The 27,100-nt window shown below is 39.6% G+C and overlaps 1 protein-coding gene across 8 annotated transcripts in view; it reads left to right on the forward strand.

Annotated features, from left to right (window-relative positions):
- INPP4B (inositol polyphosphate-4-phosphatase type II B) overlaps window positions 1-27,100 on the forward strand; it is a 481,006-nt gene that overhangs the window by 391,738 nt on the left and 62,168 nt on the right. For all 8 annotated transcript variants that reach the window (XM_075199307.1, XM_075199316.1, XM_075199324.1 and 5 more), the window contains 5 exons: window positions 10,168-10,340; window positions 11,556-11,679; window positions 15,018-15,135; window positions 19,598-19,738; window positions 20,603-20,700. In XM_075199307.1, coding sequence (XP_075055408.1) covers window positions 10,168-10,340; window positions 11,556-11,679; window positions 15,018-15,135; window positions 19,598-19,738; window positions 20,603-20,700 — 654 coding nt within the window. The remainder of the gene's footprint in view (window positions 1-10,167; window positions 10,341-11,555; window positions 11,680-15,017; window positions 15,136-19,597; window positions 19,739-20,602; window positions 20,701-27,100) is intronic.

The raw sequence follows: 27,100 nt of genomic DNA on the forward strand, positions 1-27,100 counted from the left end.
TTACACTGCTGTTGCCACCAAATCTTTGTGATTCCCCCTCCCCAGCTAGAATTCCAAAGGGTTAATCAGAATAACATCCTAGATTACCAGAAGAATGGTATCATTTGCAATAACAATTCACACTGTTCCATTATGTGTGCAGACAACACCAGGTTAGAGGAGAGACCTCCAATTGCTCTCTTACCTCTTTTACTTACGTTCTGTGAAATCGCTACTGAAAGAAGTGAGAACAGCATAAATAACAGCATAAGACATGTATGAACAGAAGTCTAAACTTCTTTTCTAGCATCTTACGACATGATCTCAATGATTCTTCACTAAACAAAATATTTGGGCACTTTTTGAATGAGTCAGAAAAAAGTACAGTTTCTGGTAGTTCCATTCAGACCATTCCCCATTTGGTGATTACAGAGGCGTAGCAGTGAGCAATGATAAAACACAGGTAATAAAAATGTAACCCTTTAAGGGTAGTGCAATTGGGGAAGAAAAAACTTTGGGGGAAAATTTTATACATTAAAGAAAATGTGGAATCAGGATGAGAATGATCAGATCCGCTGGGAACCAGTAATTGACAACTGATAGACTTGCATTCATATGACTATTGACAAAAATGCTGTCTTAAATGCTGCATAGGTGACATGTGCAGGTCTGTATTATACTAATGCAGGGAATAGTGTGAGCATTTTACTAGTGGTTCAAATACAGCTTGAATTGATATTTGCTATCCCACAGTTTCTGAAGTGCTTCCGATGAAAGTAATGTTTGTAATACATTCTAGAAATAAACTGCTAAAAACTGGGTGAATATGGAGAAACTGAACTTTTGTAGCTATGTAAGTAAAGTGATATGTAGTATCAGGTTTAATTAGGAATGGACATGTTTGGTCAATATAATGATTTCCCCAACTAGCAAAATATTTAGGCGTGGATTGTTTGAGAACAGTTAGATCTGCAGATTGCTTTATCACATCAATTGAATATAGTAGTTAGAGTATTGATGATTTCCACTCAATAATTACTTTGGTAGAACATAGTCTCTGCACCAAGAAGCTTCAAAGAGCTTGAAATTTCAGCATTTATTAACAAAAGCATTTTAAAATGCCTTCATTTTTTAGATTGCATATGGTGATGTAAAGATTTACTGTCTGCAGCACACTAACAATGGCAAAGTCAAATGTTCCACACAGACAAATACATTATTATGAGTTGTATAGCACCAACATGTCACCCTACATTATAGAGAGTCTTTAATCTTTCAGATCAGTCCCTGTCCCAAATCCAGTCCTTATGCAGTCTCCCCACCTCCTCATTAGACACATTGCCAGAATATGCTCCTCATTCATCACATAACCAAAACCCTTGTCCATCATCTCATTATCCCCTGCCTTGATTATATTGACAATACTGACATATGATACATCCCAGCTCAAGCTCTACATTTTGCTTTTGACCTATGGCTCCTCTAACATCCACCTGTCACTCTTCCTTCCAAGACTTCTCCCTACTTATGGTAGCTTATGGTACTCTCTTCCCTGCCTGGATAGACTCTCCCCCAACCTCCAATCTTTCAAGTGCTCCTAGTTGTCCCTCTACACGCTCTACCTGCCATGTACACTTGTGTCCTGTTAGCTCCTATTGTCTCCGGTTTCCTCCCTCTGTCTAGGCTGTAAGCTTTAAGGAGCAGGGCCCTGTCTCATATGTGCTCCTCTTTTGTCTGCCTTGTATGTACTTGTTATATTTTTTTATGTTTAATTTGTATTTGTTGTTGTGTTTCACTTGTATTCATGTGATTTTTATGTTGACTGTCTGGCGCTGCAGAATTTATGGTGCCTTCAAATAAATAGATGATGATGATGATGCAATTTGCATCTGGTTGGGAATGACCCAAGTACTGTGATGTAGTATTGCTAGCTGAGACTTACAATGATACAAAAAATCTCTAACATATAAGCATTTTCTCATATATACGTCTACCTACAAATGTGCCCTATAGGTCACCACTTGAAAGGAGGAGGAGCAAGCAGATTTCATAGGGATGTAGCCACACCCTCCTCCCCAATGACAAATGACAATGTTATAAACCCTCGTGTTATGTTCTAATGTATCCTGTGCCCATTCTCTTTAAGGCTGCAATTCTGTGATCATTATGCTCTGGAACACAAGGAGCAGCACCAGGGAAATTGTTTGCATCTTAAAATACCAGGGACTTGGCACCAAAGGCAAGCTCACCGCATTTGTGATCACATCTCACATGCACCTGCAAGCTATATAAAGATACAAGTAACATAAATAAAATACAATGATTATGATGGCTATTCTGCTGTCAAAATCATGTAACGGTTCAAGTATATAAATAAATTGGAATACATCAGTAAATAGTCCATAAACAGGTCTCATGTTACTATTTAATTACCAAAGAAAAATATTTGCAGATGTCAACAGAGGGTATTACACCCAGCTGGGACTAGATACAAAATGTAATTATAAAGGGACATTATATCTCATCCTTGTCATGAGTGCCATTTAACAGTCTTCTAGTTGCATGAGTATATACAACTGGTAATTTACAGTAGACTTTGGCAGATGGCAACAGATGGTAATGTTTTATACATATACTCTAGGTTTACTCTCATGGCGTAACATTTAATGTACTACTGAGGGTAATATTTTAATTGCTTATTCTGTTTTGATCTACTTATATTAAAATAAAAGTCCTCTGTGTCAGGAGAGCAGAGATGCAGCAGTTCTTTTGTTATGAAAAAATATATGAAAACAATATATCTTCATGGTTCCCTGGTGACGATGAGTAAGATACATGCAGTGAAGTGTGGCGAAACACAAGTGGTTTTGGCCAAGGTCAGGGGGATGAATAGATTCTAGGTTCACACTTTATCTTGCAAGCAGTTTATTTGCCTGACAAAGTTTGTCCAATAATTGTAAGCAGTCAAGCAGGGGAGAGTAATGACGTCAGTCCCATACCGGGCTACATACATTTGTATTACTTACACGCTGCATGCCAACAGCACACGCATGCACACAGCAGTGTATAGAAGGCAAATTATTTCAGGGAGATGCATGTATATGAGATCAGTAGGGAGGATGGGATTAATAATCCTTTTGTCAATAACTCCACTGTAAAGAATCCAAATGCACAAAAAAAACCAGACACACGGGACTAGTAATGTGACTTGTAAATCACTGCCACCTCTTGGTGTTTTGTGTAATACACACCTTTTTTCAGCCCCAGTTCTAAATTATATTAAATAAACAATAGTACATGACTGTGTTTCATGGGAAGCTTCAGAACAAGGCAGCACAAACTTGCCTTTGTGTCACAGGCATTAGTAACTGTGTCATTGGAATGTAACGCCAATGGGAAAATACAATCCACACAAATGGTGAAACGGGGTGGTGGGGGGGATTAATTAGATGAATAGCCACAATATAGGCTACACTTGCTTGTAACTGTGTCAATTACTGTAGAAGTGTTTTTTTTTTATAATTAACTCTTGCCTCACCTGTAAATTATTTCTGCTTTTTGTTCTTTTTTGCCTTAAGATTAATGCATACATTACATTATTGTTTGTCTGCAGCTACATTTACTGAACAGTGACATTTCAGCAGTAAAAAGCCGCTTATTAAAAATCTTCTGCAGAGCAAGTCACAGTGTCTGGACTAGCATATCACTGAGGGAACCTGCACCTTCACGCTAAGGATTAGAGCAGAGAGAGATCCTGAAGATATAATTGCAGCAAACCAGGGCTCTCGAATCTTGGTCACTTAATTGCATCTGTTGGGATTTTATCATATCATTTAGAAACCAATTTACTGAGTTTATCTCCCAGCTAAAGAGAGTGGATGAGAATTTGTCAGGTTGGTTTTAGCAATAAAGTATCAGACTAATGTAGCTGTTTTCCAGGCAACGTTTTTGGGAGCCGCTCAGTGACACTGCATATGATTTTATCATGAAATGGTAGACAGAAAACATGATTTGTGTGCATCTATACATACTAATTTTCTTCATTCCGGTGTATGGTATTTGCAAAGGATGCATCATCGCTTATCTGATTAAAAAAGCTTACTGTGTATATAGCAATTCAAGCAGAGCTTAGAGACTAATATAACGTTTATCAGCGTTTGGTGTGTTTTTTACCCAGTTGTTGAAATAATACACAGAGAAAAATTAGACACACAGAAAAAGAACAACATAAAAGTATGTTGTAAAATAAGTATTTTTCCATTATGACGCTCGGTAAAGCACCACACTTATAAACCAGGGAGCACAGGAAGTGTTTATTGTACTGCACCCCAGCTTGATAAGTGGGTGTGGCTTAACCATGAATGAGGTTGAGTTGCCATAGCAGTTTTAGGGCAATGTATGGCATTTTTGGCCATTAGATTTCAGCTGATCTGTGTTTTGCACAGTATTTTGTGTATATCAGAATTAATTACAGTATTTATCATCATCTGAAAATGTTCCTGGAAAAATGTAACTAGCAGTAAACTCTATGGGAGTATTTATAAACAGGATGCACAGAAAACATGTGCGCTACAAAGACCAGCCAACTGCATTTACAGTTTTAATAAATTAGGGATTACTTGGCTTTGTGCCGGTATATTTGTATAAATGCATATTTGCCATCTCTCCCAGAATGTCCAAGAGACTCCCGAATTCTGGGTAGGTCTCCCGGATCCTGCCCATCGGGAGCCCAAATTAAGTGATTTACAGTGAATTGCGTAGTTTTGGCCCTGCCCCCGCAACAAACTGGCCAAAATGACTCTATTTGCCCTGCCCCCTTCCTCCCTCCCTGGAATCTCCCAGATGCCAACAACACAAATTTAGCAAGTATGTATAAATGTTGTGCCACAGATCCCAATACTAATCCCTACTCCTTCCCCATTAAATTATTCCAAATTGTGCACACACAATCACAGGGGGCACTGGAAAGTTCATTTCAAGCACACTCTGCAGTATAAGTGTGCTGTTTCTGCTGACTGCCATTATTACGAAATAATTATATCTCCCCCTTCCACTGTATAACTGATTTGTTACCGGTTACCTTATAGCTGTATTCTCCTGCATTTCTTGATTTTTTTTTTTATGCTGTGTAAAATAGCAAGCAGATGAATTTTCTAGAGGAAATAGACCCACATACAAATGCACCCCCTGCCCAGGAAAACAGCTCCATACTGATAGCACTGATACCAACACCCCTGGAAGGTGGACATTGGAGTATTTACTGGTCCCCAACCTGGACACCAGTTTCGGTATGCTGCTTGGGTAGGTGTTTGTGGAACCACACATATGGAGAACATACATGCGCTTGTAGAACTATAAATGACAGCACATCCTAGCAACCATGACCAGCTAGGACCTGATATTCTACATTAGAAATTATAGAAAGCAAAGCAAAACACGGTTGGCCTTCGCTCATCATTTTATTAAACACCTAATTCCAATAGGATCCTGTTTCTTTCATGTAAATCCATAGGTAAGAAAAAAATCATTCTAGATACATTTTGCAATTCCGCTTGAGAATTCAGCCCTGTGGTGAGCAGGCTGGGGCTGTAATCAGTATGACCAGCCTAGCCTATCATAGTTGGTGCTGGTTGTGGCTTTTGCTGCAGTACCCGGTGCTTTTCATCCCTCCACGCTAGCGGTAACTAGCCAGGGTTATGAGCACTGGTGCCTAGTTCACTTATGGGGAGGGTAAACTTGTTTTTGAAAATGTATGTATTTATTTTTTTACACTGCAGTGGTCCATGCTAATCATCCTCTTCATCAGCATAAATATGTACACTAGGGGGTCAAACAAATGGAAGAAATACACCAGCTGGCATATTTGCGGATGTGTCCTCCTCTAATTATGTTGCACTTTTTGTGTTATACTTGCTCACCCTTCCCTCCCCTGTTCGGCCTCTAAATAAAAGGAGTCGTAAGTTGAATATTCGGCCAAATGTGTTTACAGGTCCCAGCAAGCCCAGGATGCATTAACAGCTTGGGCATCCTGTAGTGCACCAAGACAAAATGTAAATGATGAACCTCACACCTAGTTTGATAGCTAATTTTATTTGAAATAAATAAAAAAAAAAACACCCCTGTAATACTCACAAACATCTAGGTTCTTAATCTGTAATCCATGCTTGTCCATAAAATAAAATTATATTCTTCAATCTAGCATCTTAAGCCTAAAAGAAAAGCCATATCCATAAAAAAAAACAAAAAACCCCACATCCTCGGTCCTGTAGTTTGATTAAAAAATAAATAAATAATCCAGAGGAACGTTGCTTGGGGAATAATATCAATTCCTTTACAACGTTGCATGCTATCTCTTGACAGCAGGTGTGACCTTCTGATCCTTCTCACTTACAATAAAACCTCAGCTGCCACACCGTACAAATTCTTGGATATATATCCATAATTTTACTTAATCCTACATCAAATTTATCTCGTAGCTGAGGGACTTTTCATTATTATACAGTTCCTCAGCTTCTCAACCTTTAAGCAGTTACTGAAACTTCTTTCTTTTCAGAGAAGCTTACCCTGTCGCCATCGGATACATTTAATGGGTGACACTTTAACCATCAAAAGTGTTACACATTATCTTTTAATCTCGGTAATAAATTAAAACCAGGGCTGGACTGAGACTAAAAATCAGCCCCGGTATTTAAAGCACACAGGCCCACCTCTGTTGATGAGTAGTAAATAAACTGTGTGCAGCCGTGCAGTGCTCACATGGGCGTGGCCACATTTTGTTGGGGTGTGGTCAACATGGGCTGTTGGTACATACATTATAATGAAACATTGCATTTATCAAGCCCTCTCCAGCCACATCACGCCACATCCTCCAGGCACATTATGACACCCCCAGTCCACTCTCTGTACTTATCTATGCTTCTGGTGCTGCTGACATTCATCAGGGTGGGAACTTCCTGTAGAGTGAGCAGGGAAGCTCTTTGTCTCACAAGATTACCAAATGTGATATTTAGAACTCCTTGGCTTGCTCTGCTGGCTGTTTCCTCTCCCGGGACTGGGAGCAGCTATCACCTCCCTTCCCCTAACCAGAGCTTGATTAAGGCTCCTGAGCCCGGGGTGTTTAAGACAGGGGGGCCCCTATAATGTAATATAGTTATCATTGTAGACAAATTTACTGTTAGGTGGATGCAGCTCTGTCTTCAGAAGCAGTACAGTGTGAAGCAGACTGTCCTGCTCTCTCTGGCTGTCAGGAGTCCTGTCAGGACTCACTTTCCCCTTGTACTGGCTTCTCAGTCATCATGTCACTTCCTGCTCCTCAGCCCCGACCGTTACCAGGGCAACGGCCGGACGCCGAGCAGTCTCCCAGCACGCCCCGGCAACTCAGGGCAGCCGGGCACATGCGCCAAAACACTGACACCCTGCGGGCTGATTAAGTAACCAGCCACTTAATCGATCCCCATCTGAGAACTGTTACAGGGCAAGGCCCTGATTGACCAGTACTAGTATTTAAGGCATTAGCCTCCCTGCCGGTTATAGTGCTAACTACCCTGTATGCTGACCTGCTCCTGTCCTGTTCCTGGTGATTCCAGCGCCTGTGGATACGCTGCTACTTTTCTATTGGATCTCCTGTTCTGACCTTCTGCCTGTACTTGGACCCTGCCTGCTTGCCCGTGACCCTGACCCTTTGGCCTGTACCTTGGACTTCATTATTTTGCCTGTGACCCCGACCTTTGGCGTGTTATCTGACCATTCTGCTTGCTAGTGACCCTTGACCTCGGCTTCCGTCTGACTATCTGCTGACATCTATTCAGTCTCCTGGCCTGCCGCTACAGTCTTGACTTACCAACTTACACTACATCTGGAGTTAAGTCTTGGGGGCATCTGAGTACCGGTGAGCGTATAAAGCTCTAAGGGAAAGGTGGCTGCTATAGGTGAAGACCTCCGCCATCTGATTCTGAAAGTTGGTGTTCTAACCGTCAGCCTAACACCTGTGGCTGCTGGTGTCTTTTAGATCAGTTCCTGCTTATCTGGATCCTGGAATGTTGGAGGCCCTATTTGGAAAAAGAATAGGGACATGAGATTTAGAAAACTCCAACCAGCTTGGGCGTTAATTCAAAATCACCCACGTTTAATAATTAGGCCTTTCTCCAGCACCAACATTAAAATAATAGATCTATTTATCATGTGTGAATACTATTTCCCTCCAAGCATCCCCAACATTAAATTAATGGTATTCCCATTTAATAAATAAACCTATTTCCCTCCCTCCAAACAGGCCCAGCAATAAATTAATAGCATTTACGTTTAATATAACCATTTCCCACAACCATCCCAGACATTAAATAATTCTTATTCACATTTAATAAATAGCTCTCCGCTCCAAGCTCAGAACCACATTCAATCAATATTCCCAAACCACCCCAGCTTTACATTAAAGGTCCCATCGCTCCATCTTAAATTAATATGCCCTAGTTTTAAATTAAATTGCCCCACCAACACCCCACAAATAAAATGGCACCCATTATAGAATTAGTCGCCACCTACACTCCATTAAATTAATAGTCTATCTCCCACCCAGGGCCGGATTAAGGGAATGGAGGCCCCTGGGCTAAGGGGGCCTCCATTCCCCCATGAGGCCCCCAGAGAGGCCCCCCCCATGATCCGAGCCGCCCCCAGCCCCCAATGCACTTACCTCTTCTCCTGGCATTGTAGTCCTTCCCCGGCGTGCTGTATGCTCCTTACTGAGGAGATCTCGTGAGAGTGAGACTCACGAGATCTCCTCCGTAAGGAGACTACAGCGTGCCGGGGAAGGACCGCAGTGAAAGTGCTCAGCAGCATTGATCAGGCCGTGGGCGCCCCCGACCGATCAATAATGCTGCTGAGCACTTTCAAGGGCCCCCTGGATGCCCGAGACCCCTGGGCTGTAGCCCAGTTAGACCTCAGGTTAATCCGGCCCTGCTCCCGCCCCATTATATTAAGACTCCCTCCCTTCCCTCGCTTATTATATTAACATACCTCCCTCCCGCACACATTATATTAACCCCCCCCTCATACATTATAATAACATACCCCCCTCCTTCTTTCCTCACACTTACCTTGTTCCATTTGTGCTGTGTAGGGGACTCTTCTGTCTGCCTCTGGTGCTGCTCTTGCCACATGGGACGGCGCCTGTCATGTGGTGCGCGTCCCATGTGACGCCGCCCCTGGTTAAAACAATACATTTAGTCGAAGATAGAGATGCCCATCTATAATAGCATATCAGCAGACATTTTAAAGTGTTTTAAGCTATAACAAACATCTGACAATAAAGCAGGAAATTTGCATCTTTATTTTTTGTATTAGTTTGTTCTTTGTAATACCTGTGCATTTTATAGATATAGTTCAGGGATGCATAAACTGTTGGCGATTTCTAAATACTGAATCATGATAATGGTGGTTATATTTCTATTGTAAGAGGATTTATTGTGTAAAATCATACTTGCCAACTCTCCCGGAAAGTCAGAGAGACTCCCGAAATTCGGGTCAGTCTCCCGGGCTCCCGGGGGAGATGGCATTTCTCCCGCATCCCGGATTACACAGAGACGCGATTCTCTGTGAATCACGCCATTTTGGAGGGCGGGAGGGGGTGGGACAAGGCCAATCGTGTCATTTTGGCCCTGCGATGCAAATCACGTTTTCGCGGGGGGCGGGGCCAAAATGACGCGATTGGCCTCGCCCCGCCCTCCAGTCACGCCCCCTCTCCCGGAAACAAGTTTCCGGAAGTTGGCAACTATGTGTAAAATTTCCATTTGGTGGATGTTATTTTTACACAGCTTATGTGACATTTCCATGTGCTATTTTCAAAGCAAGGTTGGGTTACAAGTGTATGTGACAGTTCACTAATATATGAATAGTAGTTGTCATAGTTGTGGTAGTATACTCCTCTCTTACTCCACAGCTCACATCTGTTTGATAACTGTGGTGAACAGCAGGTGTTTCATAAGCCTGTCAATATTCAGTGGTGAAAGTGTCTGGTAGCTGGTAACTGGATGCAGCATCTGAAGATTTCAGCAAATGTGATGTCTATTTTATGAGTGCATGTTTGCATAATACTTTTATGTATTCAGTGTTTTCTCAGCATGGCAGCAGACACTCCTTTTATGATGTTCTTTCTGTTTACTTTGATCACTGTCTTTTTTTTCTATTGTGCAGAAGACTGGTATGAACAGCTCTACCCTCTGATAATTACACTAAAAGACTGTGTTACAGAAGTAGTGGATAAGGCAAAGACATCAATGACGTTTGTTGTGTTTCAAGAATTGGCATGTGGCTTGCCCCAATGCCTGCGCCTCACCTTCAGAAGAGACGTGGTTTTCAGCCAAGCCGTAAGTTCACACTAAAGACTAGTGCCAGCATTAACACAGGCACATTAATTAGGCACCCTTTAATTTTAGTTAACACATAGATGAAAATCTAAATAGCAGTAATTTAAGAGGCATATGTAAAAGCTATATCTAATTGTGGGATCCATAAGTAATAGTAGAGAGGTAATTGAATTGAAGTTTTAACTTTTGAGAACAATGACAAAATTAGGGAATTGGAGGCCCAAGTGAAAAAATATTTCTACACCCCCCTCCACAAACACACACACACACACACACACACACACACACACACACACACACACACACAGATTCCCCAAAATACATAAACAGATATATAATAGTACCTTTTTTCTGTTTATTTATTCCTGCCAGACAACCTGGTGAGCTCATACATATAATGCAGCAGCGCCAGTAGCTGCTCAGGCACTGGCAGTGGATAGTGTCACAGCTCACAGTACTCAGTTATGATTGGCTGGGCAGCATTCTGCACTGACCGCCAATTATAATGTAGCTTGTCTGAAGCTCTGCTTCTATTCTCAGACATGTTATGACTCTAACAGTGCCACAGTCAGTGCCACTCTGGGCACCTGTTGCATGCCATGTGTGAATTCAGTTCGTTATCTGAGAGTAATATTGACTACAGCTGCAGTATAGCCAGCACAATCTGAATCAAGTGGGTGGCATCTTTGGCCACCAGATGGCTCCCACTGCAGACAAGTGACCTGGTACAAATATGTTCCACGTACAAAACAAATGTTGAACTGACTGATCAGGAGCCCAGTGTTCTGCACCAGTGGTATATGTGCCACTGTGATCCAACCTTTAATGCGTCAGTCATATAAAATAATAGTTTTACAGCCATAACAGCTCATTTATGAACATTACATTTAGGATAGATACAAACTAATTGCTGATTGGTTTCTATGTGAGTAGCAATTGCAGGGTCCAAACTGGAAATACAGAAACACCATAAGTCCATTGTACAATGAACAGCCCAGCACTCTTTTTCTAGATGGTACCAATAGGGAAAGTGTTTATTTAAAAATAAGAAATAATGCATAGTCCATTAGACATATATATAGATATAGATAGATATATCTCCTACTGTTTTGATAGTAAAATTATTAGATTCCTTTCATTGTACAGACCGCCACTTCTATATTGATATACAAGTATAATATATCCATTACTTACCTTTGTCTTATCATTTTTCAGCTTTCAGGATTAGTCTGTGGATTTATAATAAAACTGCATTCAACTTTACATAATCAGGGCTTTCTCCAGCAGCTTGAGATGGTGGGATTACTTGTGCAATATGAAGGTCTTCTGAGCACATACAGTAAGTATTTCTCCCAGGTACAATTGGCAATAATCAGTGCTTAATTTGTACATATACATTAAGTGGAACTCCTTTGCATACTACCTACTTGCCTCTGAATATTAGCATTATTTGCTTTTCCTGACATAAAGCTCATTTGGCCTTTGTGTATGATTGAGGAAACCATGTTATTATGCATATTGGTAATAATTTAGGTAGTATTTTTGCATCCATACTTATTAGTAGTGGGCAAATACCCCATTTATTTGGGGGTACTATCAAAAGGTCTATTGGGTTTTGCAGTTGCAAGCAAGTCTGGAGGGAATCCTCCGAAAGTAGCACCCAGAGTATTCCAGTAGGTGGTGTTCTGTGTTCCCTTCTGGTCTGCATGTCCTACAGAGCTGAGGTACCAGTCAGAGGCTGCCGTTTTTGAAAGATTTGCAGGCAACCTAGGCCAGCTGTTCTACTGCCTGATCATTGGCCCATTTGCACCATAGCAGTGGAAAAAAGTTTCTCGGTAGAATATCCATGTTAGACGGGCTCACTCATCCTTGCTGTAGTATTCATGGTAAGTGACATGATCCATAGTTCGGAGCATGTCTAATTACATCCACAGCTTGCTCCACCCCCATACATGTTACATGCATGTAGAATTATTCCAAGGATGAAACTTTTACTTGTACTTGTATTCAGTTATGTAAACTCTAACACTAACATATCCAATAAATAATGACAAATTATTTGCATTAGTTCTGAACAAATCTATTGCTTTTGACTCTGAGCCCAACTTAATTAACCATGCAAAATGACAATTCTTCCCTGTTGGTTTTCGTAATCAGTAAGTGATCATCTCTTAACTGCTCACAACATACTGAGTAATTTCTTTCCTGAAATAATTATTATGGTTCTCTTGCTTCAGAAACCATGCACAGCCACTTAAAGAACAAGGATGCATAATTTGCTAGATTCTTATACCTGCTTAAAGCTATTGCAGCTGTGATTTACCCACTCAACCAGCAGCTATGAAAATCAGTCATCAACCTCGGCAGCGTTAAGTGAGCTGTAAATCAGTCAGCTGAAACGTGTCCAACCAGCTCAGTGTTGTGCGCTTCCCCTCTTTGCATGCAGAGCATATTAAATGAATGATGAACGCAAGCGTCCTTGATTAACACACGGCTGCACCTTATCTTAAATCCTGGTCTTTTCAAACCAGTCTAAGCACCATTCTGCACAATGCAGGAGAAGTAATGTCATCCTGTGCTCTGTGGAAAGATTAGTTTAGTTATTTAATTATTTTAACGTAGCATAGTCTGACTTTTTATATTATACAAATATACATAGTGACATGCATCAACTATGTATATTCATGGACTTCAGTTAGACATAGCTCATCAACATCAACATTTATTTATATAGCGCCAGCAAATTCCGTAGCGCATTACAATAGCTACAGATATCCTGTAATCTAGTCAGGCTTAGTTGGCGGTATGTAGTTGTACAAGTCATCATCATCACCACCATTTATTTATATAGCGCCACTGATTCCGCAGCGCTGTACAGAGAATTCACTCACATCAGTCCCTGCCCCATTGGAGCTTACGGTCACAAGAAGACTAGTCCATCTGGTCTATTGCACACACATGTTGATACTGAGAGAAGTAGCATCAAATGGTCCGGATGAAAAATTTTGCTCGCTTGTACTCTGAAGAAATTGTATCTGGTAATTATGCAGTTTTCACCTTACCGATAATGTACAGCACATGTCCACAGGTTAATTTCAGGGGTAGGTGTCTGAACAAACATTTGTTGCAATGTCCCCACATTCTTCCACTTTTGGGTCTATTGTATAGATCTGAATAATTTATTTGACCAAAATATGTCTATCCTAATTTGTAATACCAATATTATTATAATTATTCAAATTTATTTACATAGTGCCAATATACTCCACAGAGCTTTACAATTGGGACCAAGCACAGTAATACAACAAGACAGAGTATTACCAGACAGACGGGGTTATTGTAAAGCTTACAATCTTTTGGAAAACAGGAGATTGATACATGAGGTTAAGTGACACATATTGCATATTGGTTCAGTTCAGGTTGCAGTGGGAAAAAGTGCATAAGTAGGACTATGTGATCCAGTCACACAGGAATGCTGGCTTGGGGTCATTGGGTTGTTTTAGTATAGGAGGGGACTACATAGAAGTTTTGAGGGAATTGGGTAGATAAGTGCTACTTGGTTAGATTAGCCTAGATGTTAAAATCTGAGAAGCTTGCCTAAAGGTGATATTTCAGGGAGCACTTGAAGGCTAGAGGAAATCTTGTTGTATACGGGATGGAATGCAACACAATGTTCTATAACTGAACATAGAAAGTTCTATAACTGTTCTGTGAGAAATGTGTGAACTATGGAAATGTTTCTTAGATGTATGTAACACAATTTGGATACAGTTTGAAGGGGTAATGTTTATTTTGTGTTGTCAACTGATATAGAGATGTGACTTATATAGAGATGTCTATTATTTCTTCACTTCAATTATTGTGCAGTTTTGTTGTAACATCCATGCCAGAAATAGTACTGAAACAGTGCAGTGTGTATAATAGGCAAATGATATTGATATTGTACAAACAGAAAAAATCCAAACACTATGGGGTAAATGCAGTGCTTTTTTTGTCATAGAACTCACCGGAACGGTGTTCCGGCATCTTTTTTCGAAGTATTTTCCAAGTTTTAAAAGTAACTTTTGAACATTTGATGTTTGGTCCACGTGGACTTGAATCGCCCTGTCGAGCGTAGCAGGTCGGCGGCAACAACATTAAAACGATACATGCGGGCTGCTTGTGTGTCGAATCCAATGCATGTGTGCTTTGTCCGCGCTGGTTGTAATGGCACTGCTCGGCTTGTGGCGCTGCTCAGCTTGTGATTGGTCCTGTGGTCGCGCGCAGAGTACTTACTGCGGGCGGCGACCATTATGTTTCGTTACAAAACTGACGTGTGTGGGTATGTGTACAGTGACTGACTATGTGATGTGAGTTCTAGCACCTCTTTTCTTACAAAAAAAGCACTGGGTAAATGCACAAAGTGCCGTTTGATACATCGGTTACAATCCACCGCACATCACCTTCAATTCCTGGCTGTTTAGTGCACCACACTGCCGAATTTACTATAGAGCGGTTTGCGGGTTGCTTTTTAATAGCAAATCATCAACTAGCAGAAAAGTGCATTTTGTACTGTATTTATTCATCATAAGATAAGTTGTTACATATTTACTGTCCACAATTGTATAAGAATATCCCTATGTGCTACAGAGAGTAATTCCTCTTACATGTCACTTTTGATGCCCATGTTGCACCTAGGTGAGGAAGTCGGAATGCTAGAAGATATGGCTGTCAGTATTTCGGATTTGAGGCACGTAGTATTTAAAATAACTGAGGCCAAAATGGACGACTTTATGCCTGTTGTGACTGGAAGACGGTAAGAATTGCCTGTAACAGACATTTTCTTTCTCACCTGGGGAATTAAATTAAGAAAACATTTTGTTTTTTAAAGCATATAAGATTGCACAACTAATTAGTGTTGTGATGCATTGTGATGTTGATATTGCCACAATCAATTCCCTGTTATTGAATCACAAGTTATATCCTTGTATCTTGTCTACGTCTGGTGTTGGAAATATTATTTATATTTATAAGGTCTGACATTTTCATATTTCAATAAAATTATTAACAAACTTCTTAGATAAATGATAAATAATGATCTTAAATTGCAAAAAGCAAATTCCCAAGTTTTGTTTAAATTGTGGGTTTCTTTTTTTTCTCTGTGGACCTGAACTTTATTCCCTATAAGTTTATAAGTCAGTGCAAGAACTGAAAAGGTATACAAAACACATAAAATAACACTGAGAAAAGGTGACGGTAATGGCAGCACAGCATAAGTAAGCTGTAGATTACTTGTAACAACACTGAAAAGTCACATTGTTTGATCAAATACATAAGTATGAAAGGAATTGGTCTGAGGTGAGCAAATTGTTTAGACCTGGGATGAACCGTTTTCACCAGCATAGATGAGTTCATGCATAGAAAGGGAAACATTAACTAGTGTTATGCAGGATTGTTCAGCTTCGTATTTGTAAGAGGAAATCCTCATGATATCATCATAGTGGATATACAGGAAACAAAGGTCTAGTTTAATGCATGGGTGAACTGAATTGGGTATCTCATGCAAATCAATACTTATAGATCGAAATAGAATAATATATATTGTACTAGGTACTAGTAGATCCATTTTTCATTGGATTTACTAGTGTTGAAAAAAAGAAGACCTCATTCAGTCCATGATATCTGTTTAAGTTTCCCCTTGTTAAAAAAATAAAAATAAATAACCAACGAAAAAGTGAAGGAAAAATATCATGCCATAACTCTTATTTGTACTTACCTACGACCACAAAAAAGAGCATATGACTGGTATACTTATACTCACATGAGAGAGGTGATAATTCTCTCAGGTCATTTTCTGGGGTGTTTTGCAACTGTAGGAAGAATTCTGGAACTATTTATTTTCTTGTAATTTTGCTTGTTTTTCCTTATTTAAAGTATTTAATTCACTGTGCTACCAAGTAAAAGCCTTATCTCTTCCGAAAAAATATAGCACAGTTTGCATAGAGTTAAAAATAAAAAAAACATTACTCTTGGCAAAGTAAACAAAAATATTGTTTCATTATTTAAGGTGCAAACTACTTTCAGTCATTGAGGAGTTAAAATAGTAATGTCTATAACAGTGCCCAAAGTGGGCTGGCATATGTTGGCATACCTCCCAACTGTCCTGATTTTGACAAGACCTTCCGATTCACAAGCTGAAAAAGGGGTGTGGTGTAACAAAAAGTGGGTGGGGTTTAACAAAAATGTTCTTGTTTGAGGGCGGAGCTTGTCCCATTTTCATGATTCTAAATATGAGAGCTATGCGGTGGTCACTTCTCCTACTGCATTCATTGTAAAACTATCAAATTTCCGCTTTGACCACAAATTCTGATTTTATTTAATTATTTTTATGATTTAGATTTAAATTGACACTGTATTGTAAAAATTAGTTGTGCTTTTAGATTGCAGTAGTATCATTTGATCAGGTTACCTGTTTATCATCTGTATCATTGGACCCCTGTGTGTCCAGGTCCACTATATCATACACAGATCTCTTAGTCAGTTATGGTTAAGTGACATCTCTTTAATTAATTTTTGTGTGATTGAACCTCCACCAGATTATGTATATCCACCAGACCTCGCTATATAACAGTAACTTTAACTCAATAAATACAGACACAGTGCAGTAAAGAATTTTTTTGTTACACTTATTACAGCAATGCTTAGTACCCGTATTAACTGAATGCACATTCAGCAGTTCCAAAAGATAAATGCTGACCCATTAGGGACATCCATCTGGGTGCATCACCCCCACCTCACACAAGTACTGTTCAATCCCCCTAGAAAAGTGCTGTAGATGTTACATGAAGAAACACACATAATAAGCACTGTAACTTATTTTTTATTCACAAGGCCTGATTGAGTTAGGTACCTCTGCGTGATGACAAACGGCATTGCTCTGACAATACAGGGCCCCACACCGGTCCTTGGGCAACTAAGGGATCTCCTGAGATCACTTAATGCTCTATGTAATAAATGGTGTTGTCAGATACTTTTGTGCATGCTTGTAAATCTGAGGAAATGTCCTAGTTTGCTGAGCCAGTCCAGTCCATCTGGATTAACTACTATGATCCACTTGTAAAGCTTTGCACAGTATGTGGTCTCCATATAAATAAATATTAATAATAAAGAAGCATATATTCCAAGCTAGGACATAAGTCAATTTTGTATAAAAATGTGCACTACGTAACTGCACATTATCCTCATTTTCTAAATTAAACCCTCCACTAAAAATTATTTTCCCTCATTAAAATAATTAAACTTGGTATTGAAATTACTTCTGATAGTTGAAATAGGAATTCTGCTGGAAATCAGGTATATAGGTGTGTGCAGCACATTCCATTAGGGTATGCACCCAGGGAAATCTAGAGAGGGATACTCTGTGCTGTGGTGAGCCACTGGAGGGGTACGTCTAGTAACACCTAGGGTGCCGAAAATATTGGACATTGGCAAAATGTTCTCATTAATCATCAAATCAGCTCAGCTCTCCACATATTTCACCGTGCTGCTGTGTCAGGTGGAGGAGGGTTGAAAGGACTACTAATTCACTGCTACTGTATCTATAGTCGCTGTGGAGGGAACTGTCAACGTGGGGAAAAAAACAGTCATAAATGGCTAACCCCTCAGACTTTTTCACATGCCCTTAACATACCCTTCTGACCTGCCCACATGCAACTTTCATGCCGATCAGTCCTCTCCACATGCCCATCTGAGCTCTCCACATGCCATCAGATCTCCCTGCATACCCCTTATATGCCCATCAGACCTCTCCACATGCACTTCAGTCCTCTCCACATGCCCATCTGACCTCTGCACATGCCCATCTGACCTCTGCACATGCCCCTTGCATGCCCATCAGACCTCCCCACATGCCCCTTGCATGCCCATCAGACCTCTCCACATGTCATCAGATCTCTCTGCATGCCCCTTACATGCCCATCAGATCTCCCTGCATGCCCCTTACATGACCTTCAGACCTCTCAACATGCCCATCAGATCTCCCCACATGCTATCAGATCTCCCTGCATGCCCCTTACATGCCCTTCAGACCTCTTAACATGCCCATCTGACCTCCCCACAGGCCCCTTACATGCCCATCAGATCTTCGTGCATGCCCCTTACATGCACACCAGCTCTCCACATGCCCATCAAATCTCTCCACATGCCATCAGATTTACCCACATGCCCTTTACAGACTTCTCACACCTCCCCACTTACCTTTACTGCTGGAGCCCACAGAGAAGGAGAGAGATCACACTACACACTCTCCTCACTCTCCTCACCCTCCTCCCCTAATTGGAAGAACTGTTTCACTGTGACATCACTGTGTTGTGCAGAGCAGGTCATATGATGTGGACGTCGGCTGACCCGGGTCAGTCTTCAGTCAAGTTGACTGGGGTCCCTGCCGCACTGAGCTACATTCTGCTCCCAGCTGGGATCCACATTTAAAACTGCAGACAGTGCTGTAGCCACCGCTGCAATATGGTGACTGCCTACTAAAGGCTGAACACACCATTTTTGACGTTTGACGGACATGTTAAGCAGTTAATGGAAGCCGGCAGAAGCTGGTGAGCACATTTAGGGGTCTCACTTAGAGTTAGGAGTAAATACAACTAGAAGGTGCAAGGATGGCAAAGTTAAAATTTGAGAACAGATTTAGAGTTGGGTAGAGGGTGCATCTTATCTTGTCTGTGAGATACACTGTAAAAGTAAAGCTGCCCAGTGTTTGTGTCCTTCATGTGAATGCAGACAGTATTTACCCTAATGCAACAAAAATGTCCAATCCCTGCATCATAACATGGTTTTTACTTAATGTGCTCTTCTTATAATTGATGATATTGTGTATATTAAAAACAAAGATCTATTCTCTTGTTACTTTATAATAAAGAGGGATTTGGATTATCTATTGGATTAAATTCCCCCGTTTTTGTAAAGAAGAAATTGCTAAAAATCAGATGCATTTCTGTTTGCATTTAATTTAATATTTTGGTAATTTTCAATATGGTAAATCAAGCATTGTAGTCTAAAATATGTAGTTCCATTCAAACTCTCCACCTCGTTGTACAATGTCACAGAGCCCATGTATAATGGAGTGTAATTGTAATATTAAACAAGGTCACTTCTATGTTAAAGGTTGTTATACAGACCATAATGAGAAAACCCACATACAATATATATTTTCTTTATATTTCTGCCTTTTCGGGATAAGTAATAATGTTTTGCCTGAATTTTACCCCTAGAGAGCACTATGTAGTCGAGGTCAAACTTCCAACAAAAATGTTTGAGTTGCTCCCGCAAGAGATTAAAGATGGAAAACTGCTAAGTGTGTACCCGGTGCTTTTTAATATAGGAATTAATGAGCAGCAAACTATTGCAGAAAGGTAAGAAAATGTACCTGGAGAGAAGTACGTTTTTTTTTCTAAATTAAATGAGCTATTCTTTTCCCAGAGAATTTATTATGTTGACATTTTTTGGGACACAAAGGGAGGGGATGGATGGTTGCCTTAATCTGGATCAGCGCAATTGCAATTTATGAAAAGTTGAATCTGATGGACTTGCAACTTTATTACATTTGTACTTGTTAAACTTTACGTTAGCAGGCATTTCTCGTTCAATGAAATTGCAAACTAAAGACCAGTCTGTGATTTCACAATCTTCGCTTTTAAATGAATGACCTGAACACCCATTTGACCAAATGTGCTTTTTGAGTTGGTTAAAAATAATAAACTGTACAACAGATACATGGTCTAGAATAGCATAATATTGATCCAGATCTCATACAACATATTACTTGCTGTATACTTACTGAACAACAAAGAATGTATAAAACATACAACATTTTCATGACATAGGATGTCATGAACAACCCTTTTTAGCAAATAAATCCAGGTTTAGGGCTAAATTTACTAAACTGCAGGTTTGAAAAAGTGGAGATGTTGCCTATAGCAACCAATCAGTATCTAGTTATCATTTGTTTAGTACATTCTGCAAAATGACAGCTAGAATCTGATAAGTTGCTATAGACAACATCTCCACTATTTCAAATCCGCAGTTTAGTAAATCTAACCCTTAGCCTGGTGTGTGTTTTTCTTAGCAAAGCATGACATGCAAAGAGCATACTTATTTAAAAGCAGGATTATATTAATTTGTCACAGTTAGTCGCCAGTGAGACTAGGGTCAATTACATTGACTGTTTTTTTTGATAGTCCCAAGAGTAACTTTCTTAATTATTTTCACTCTTATAGGTTTGGTGATACCTCTTTGCAAGAAAGTATTAACCAAGAGAATGTTGAACGTTTGGAAGAGTATTACAGGCTATGTACAGACACAGAAGCTCCAGACTGTAAGTATGGCCTGAAATTGAGTTAATTACTACTTAGAATACTACTTAGAAAACACAGTGCAAGTAATTATTTATGTGGGATAATGGAAATTATTTTTTAGTGTCTAGGCACTGCAGCTACCATGGCTTTGTATTAATCAGAGGAGAGAAACACATTGCCTGCTAGTTATAATCTGGGAGTGTCTGGAAAATGAATAAGCAAACTGTTATAGTACATCATCATTTATTTATATAGCGCCACTAATTCCGCAGCGCTGTACAGAGAACTCATTCACATCAGTCCCTGCCCCACTGGAGCTTACAGTCTAAGTTCCCTAATATAGACACACGCTCACACACAGACAGACAGACAGAGAGGGAGAGACTAGGGTCAATTTTTGATAGCAGCCAATTAACCTACTAGTATGTTTTTGGAGTGTGGGAGGAAACCGGAGCACCCGGAGGAAACCCACGCAAACACAGGGAGAACATACAAACTCCACACAGATAAGGCCATGGTCGGGAATCAAACTCATGACCCCAGCGCTGTGAGGCAGAAGTGCTAACCACTAGGCCACTGTGCTGCCCATACATAAAATCTCTTAGTTGTAAATACTCTACTTAGTAATGTAACTATAAATAATGTCATTGATATCCTTTGTAGGAAAACAGGGGAGTGATTACAGAGAACCTCATGTAATACAGTTTATTAATTTAATTGCATGTAATTATTGGGGATGCAATCACAAGGACACCAAAACGAGTGCTCTGTCGCAGCTATCGTCAAGAGAGCTATAAAACAATCCCACCTTTCTAAACAAAAGAGAAGGGATGTATTAAGATAATCTCTTTGTTATAAAAGAGTTCAGAGAGTAATTGTATTAACTATCAATTCTAGCAAATCGATAATAATCGGCGAGTTTGCCGGCATAATTTAAAACGACAACAGAGTTTAAAGGCAAAACTCGTCTTTAAACCCATTGTCATTTTAAATGATGCTGGCAAATTCGCCGAATATCGGTGATTTGGTAGATTTGCTACTTAATATAATTACCCCCAGGGGTATTCCTGGCTCAGGGTCAGGGATGGAGGGTAGAGCGGCACCTGTCGACCTGTCCTGAGTGGACATATCGCACACTCCATAGAGGAGATAAGCCATAATAATAATATAATAGCCTTTTTTATGTGGCCTGGCCAGCTAGGCATCAGAGACATTGGTGATTAGGAATTATCTATAATTCTGTGATTATTTGAGTATCACATTCTATGTGTCTTCTTGTTTGCTTGAATAATTAAGGTAATAATGTATGTGTTCAGTTCAGTTAAATAAATATTGGACCCCTCTTTTGTACGTTACTCATCATATTGCCACCAGTTCCTTGCTATTACTTTTCCCTGTTAAAATGGTAAAAAAAATCACATTAACTTTTGTGATTGTAGTTAATCACCCAAATATATAAATAACAAATGTATAATCTCTGAATTTTGAGTCCAGGATTTCTTTCCAAGCAGAACCAATTTAATGTTTGACATGTTTTGCCATTGCAGTGAGTTTTGTAATGCTTGTATCTTACGTGAAAGCAAATACAATTAGGTGAGCTCAAATGTAACAAAACAAACAAAAAATATTTTTAGTGGGACAGAGACTTCGGTCTATGTTAGGTCTAAAACTGTACTTAAATCTTGAGAGAATATTCAGAGGTTTACTTAGGGTAAAAGTTTATGTTATATAGAGCTGGGACTTGCCAGGGCTGATCTGTGTGTTTACAGTCCTCTGTGTATGCCCAGCATGGCACAAACTGAACCTCATTGTTGGGGGCAAAGAGCTTTGCATGCTGCTTAGCTCAGACCGCTAACAGCAGACAAATGACCCACATGTGGGGGACGGGCATAGATAGAGGACTGCATGTGCCAGTACCCCCATAGATTGAGAATCTTAAGCAAATATAAGGGCTAGATATACTCTCAGTATGTGTATCTAGCAAACAATTAGACATTGAATAGGGGTCATTAGGGGTTACACCTTTGGGCAGGGGCAGACTGGGCTGGAGGGCATCTGCCCCCCCTGGGCTGGTCCCATACTGGGCTACCTTGGGCTGGAAGACTGGGCCACCTGCATTTTCTTTCCTTTAAAATGTTCCTAATAGGCTGCTGAGTCGAGTCTTGTCCGTCGGGCTAAAATTTTCCAGCCCTCGACTGTTCTTGGGAGTCCATAAAGGATTTCTTGTCCTTTAAAAAACATTCCTGATGACTGTACTAATTTATAAAAATGACATCCCAAATATAAATCTTTAACTTAAAATTCTCCTGCACACACAGTATTGATTAGTACAAATTTACCTACAGTTGTCCTAAATTGGAAGCTGTTGGATGCCATACATGCAGTTTGTGTTATCTTGTACCTGATCTGTGAAAGAGACTCGTTTTATAAGCATCTATAGCTAAAATCGCAGAGACTGATGCTCTAAATAGCTACAGACATGTCTCATCATTTGTTCACGCTTACGTAAGGTCGGAAGGGTCCATTTTAAGTGGTTCTTTATTGTAGTAAGAGTATGAAAACTTAAAATATCTGAAATATTTCCATTTAAGGTCTCATTAAGAATCCATTTGCACTAGGATGCAGGGTGGTAAGAAGCCAAAGCAGCAATTTGTACAAATTACAGCTTGAGCTGTTTCATTGAAAGATGTTTTCTCCCATGTTGCTGGCTTTCAAATCTGACAGATATGACTGCTTGGAAAACCAAGTTAACAAAATAACCGTTCACTCTGCAAATATTTGTACATTGCAAAATAGAATTTTGCTTTGTTTTAGAACTTATGTTAAATATAATGACAAGCAACTTTGTTCACTGCTCCTCTATAATGACTAATAAGCCTTTTATTTAGTAATGCGAGTTATCTTTTGTATGATTCAGGAATGTGCAATGGAAAACTAGTAGGAGCCCATTTTTCAGTTAAAATCTTATTAAGTTTGCAAATTGAAAAAATGTACCAAACAAATATTTTTTATACTACAAAGAGGGTAACTTGGAAAAGTGCAGTAGTACATGTGAGATTACTCATTTGTGACATCTTTTCTAATCTTCGATGCAGCGCTCTGAGCAGGTCAGGCTCCTCAGTAGGCAATATAGCGTTGTGTGTACTTTCTAAATTGTCTGCAATAAGCAAGAAAATGTGGAATCTGTGGAGTAGCACGGCACGGTGGCTAAGTGGTTAGCACTTCTGCCTCACAGTACTGGGGTAATGAGTTAAATTCCTGCCATGGCCTTATCTGTGTGGAGTTTGTATGTTCTCCCCGTGTTTGCGTGGGTTTTGTCCGGGTGGTCCGGTTTCCTCCCACACTCCAAAAACATACTGGTAGGTTAATTGGCTGCTATCAAAATTGACCCTAGTCTGTGTGTCTGTCTGTGTGTTAGTTCATTTAGACTGTAAGCTCCAATGGGGCAGGGACTGATGTGAATGAGTTCTCTGTACAGCGCTGCGGAATTAGTGGCGCTATATAAACAAACGGTGATGATGATGATGAGTAAAGTGTGTCATATCACTGCCGCATAGCCTGGCTGATTCATGTCACAGATTCACTATAGAAGAATGGCTGCACTCAGAAGTAGGCCGTATACAAAATCAGATTTTCCCCCAAAATACAGTAGTGGACATAGAGGTTCAGAGCAGGGACTCGGACTCACTCGTCCTAACACATTTCACGCCTCTAGGCACTTAATTGTAGAGGCTCAGAGAAAGGATGCATTTATACATTATTCTCTCATGATATGTAGGTGAAGGATAATTACACAAAGTTACAAGAATTCTGACAGTTTGTAATAGAAAACAATGGATCCTGTCATTATCAAATATTCATTATAAAATGCGAGTCTTGCATGAACTCCCTGGTGTCATGTTTCTCAAAATAATGATCATAACAATAAAAAAATCAGCAAATGAGCAACAAAAAAACCCCAGAAAAACTATATAGAAAAAATAAATATATATTTATATCTAAGATTTGTGAACTGTGTAAATGTATTACCAAAGACAAGCAAAATGGAGTTTAAGTCAATCAGGAATAAACTCATCCTCACCCCTGGGTTGAACTGACAGGCAAAAATACACAACCGCTTTCCATATTTTTTTTTCAGAGAAGTAAAATAAGCTCTAGATACAGTTTTCTCCCTGAATATTGTGGCACAAATTCTGTACACAGCACAAAAGTCAACACACACACCAAGTAGTCCCTGCATCTCTTGCACACTCTGAGGAGAGCTGAATCCCATCACCAGAACACCATGTGACCAGGAGAATTTGCATTTCTGCTGCACAGTGAAGCATACACACAGTTGTTTCATCCAACTTCCACTATGCCTATCACAATGATATCCATTAGATTGCAGATTACCACAATGATATCCATTAGATTGCAATTTACCACAATGATATCCATTAAAAGTACCGGTAATACATAAATAATAAAGTGCATTAAAGGCAGTCGCTAGAGGTGGATATTATTGTATAGCACCACAATATTAAGCAACAGTTTTTATAGAATATTGAATAATTCACATTAACCCCTTCCACATTGGAACTTAGTCTAAATTCCCTACCACACAAGCACACACAAACGAACACACTAGGGTCCATTTAACAGAATCAAAGAAACTCACGCTAATGCTGGGAGAACATGCAAACTCCACATGCCGGTTGGAATTGAACCATGGACCCAGTGCTGAGGCACCAATGCTAACCACTGTGCCACCATACTTGAATAATCAAAAACTAATATGGAGGTGTTCCTAGGTTCACATAACTAAACCTGCACAACACTGGTGAAAACTTATGACGAAGCACATTTAAATAGGTAAACCATACTGCTCAGAGAAGAGCCTATAACACAGATCAAACTGTAATTTATAATTATTATATGCTGAAGTCATAAAGTACCTGAACTCAAATGTGTTCAAATAAATAATAAAAGTTAACCCCACAGTAGCCACAATGGGAACAATGGGTACAATTACTCAAAGTGCCATATAATTGCATGTATAAAGAGACTTCGAAGTTTATCAAATCAAAGAGTAGGAAGGGAGTATATTAACTCATAAATCCTCATAGTGCTTAGGGTACAATGCCCTAAGAGAATGCATCTGCACATCAAGATATATTCAAAATACAATGCACTCCCTAATGCTTACTATCATATAGTAGCAATTAGACGGAAAGATATACAGAGCAAAGAAGAATAGATCCTCAGACACTAGTGGCTTTCGTCAAGCAAAAAAGTATACCATGCCAAAGTCTCATGAGACCATGTCTGGCGTAGCCTTCACAATGATATGTTGCATTCCACCTAGCAGCTTCAACATGGCATAATGTATGAACCTCTGTGTATATAAAGTTCTACAATAGGGAATATGCCACAGCTACTGCACAGACTGCAAAAAAGAAAAGCTAGCCTCAAAATCCCAGGTTTGTGCAGGCTCAGAGAAGGATTATGTCATCAATAGCACAAGATGAAATTGATCTACAATCCAAAAAAGGGGTCGGATAGGAGGATGATAAATAGTTTGAATAAACGTAACTACTGTACCCATTATTTAACAAATCCTCGTTTATACCATGGGAATTACAAATATTCAAAGTAAAAATTCACCAAGTTTCATTTTGAAAAGGTCTCTCTTTTTTTTCTTCTTTCAAATCACCATACTAAGGTTCCCGTCTACAGAAGAACAGTTGTGACATTCCGAAAGTTACTGTAAATGTTCTTTATAAAATGTGAGGTCACCATATTCATTGTAGCAGAAACTTTCCTAAGGTTTCATCATGGTCCAAATCCATAATCACATGTCTAACAGAGCCAAGTTTAATGTAAGATTCAAAGTAACTGCCGGTAACTGGAGGGGAACCCCATGATAACACATTTTAAATTAATTAGATCCATAAACTGCTGGCATATGTCTTTTGGCCGTACCATAGAAAGAAAATATCAACAATGTAGTTATGAAAAGTCTTGACATGTGCCAAGAAAGTTAAGAGAGCTGTTGCCAATCTTGGATAGAAGGTAGGTGTAACATGGGACCAAACAACTCCTCAGCAGTAATATGACCAGATATTGCTGCTGTCGATTCAACTTGTCTCTTAAATACATGCTTGAGATGAGATGAGAAAACACAATATTGAAACTTATTGTTGAGTTAAGAACCTCATAAGATGTTTATTTTGTGACCAAAATACCACCTCCTTGATAAATGGTCTAAGTTTTACATTTTTGAAGAATTTGTTCTTCCTTTACAATGGTGGTCAACAGATAAAGCTCTCCAATCAAATAAGATGAGACTATCTTTGAAAGGGCACAGCCTAAAAGTAGGAGTGATGTGGATCTAAACAGGGTATGTCTAAAAGAAGCAGGAAATGTTGACTTATTTTC

Source organism: Mixophyes fleayi, chromosome 1 (assembly GCF_038048845.1).
Source record: "Mixophyes fleayi isolate aMixFle1 chromosome 1, aMixFle1.hap1, whole genome shotgun sequence".
In the NCBI taxonomy this organism is placed as follows: domain Eukaryota; kingdom Metazoa; phylum Chordata; class Amphibia; order Anura; family Limnodynastidae; genus Mixophyes; species Mixophyes fleayi.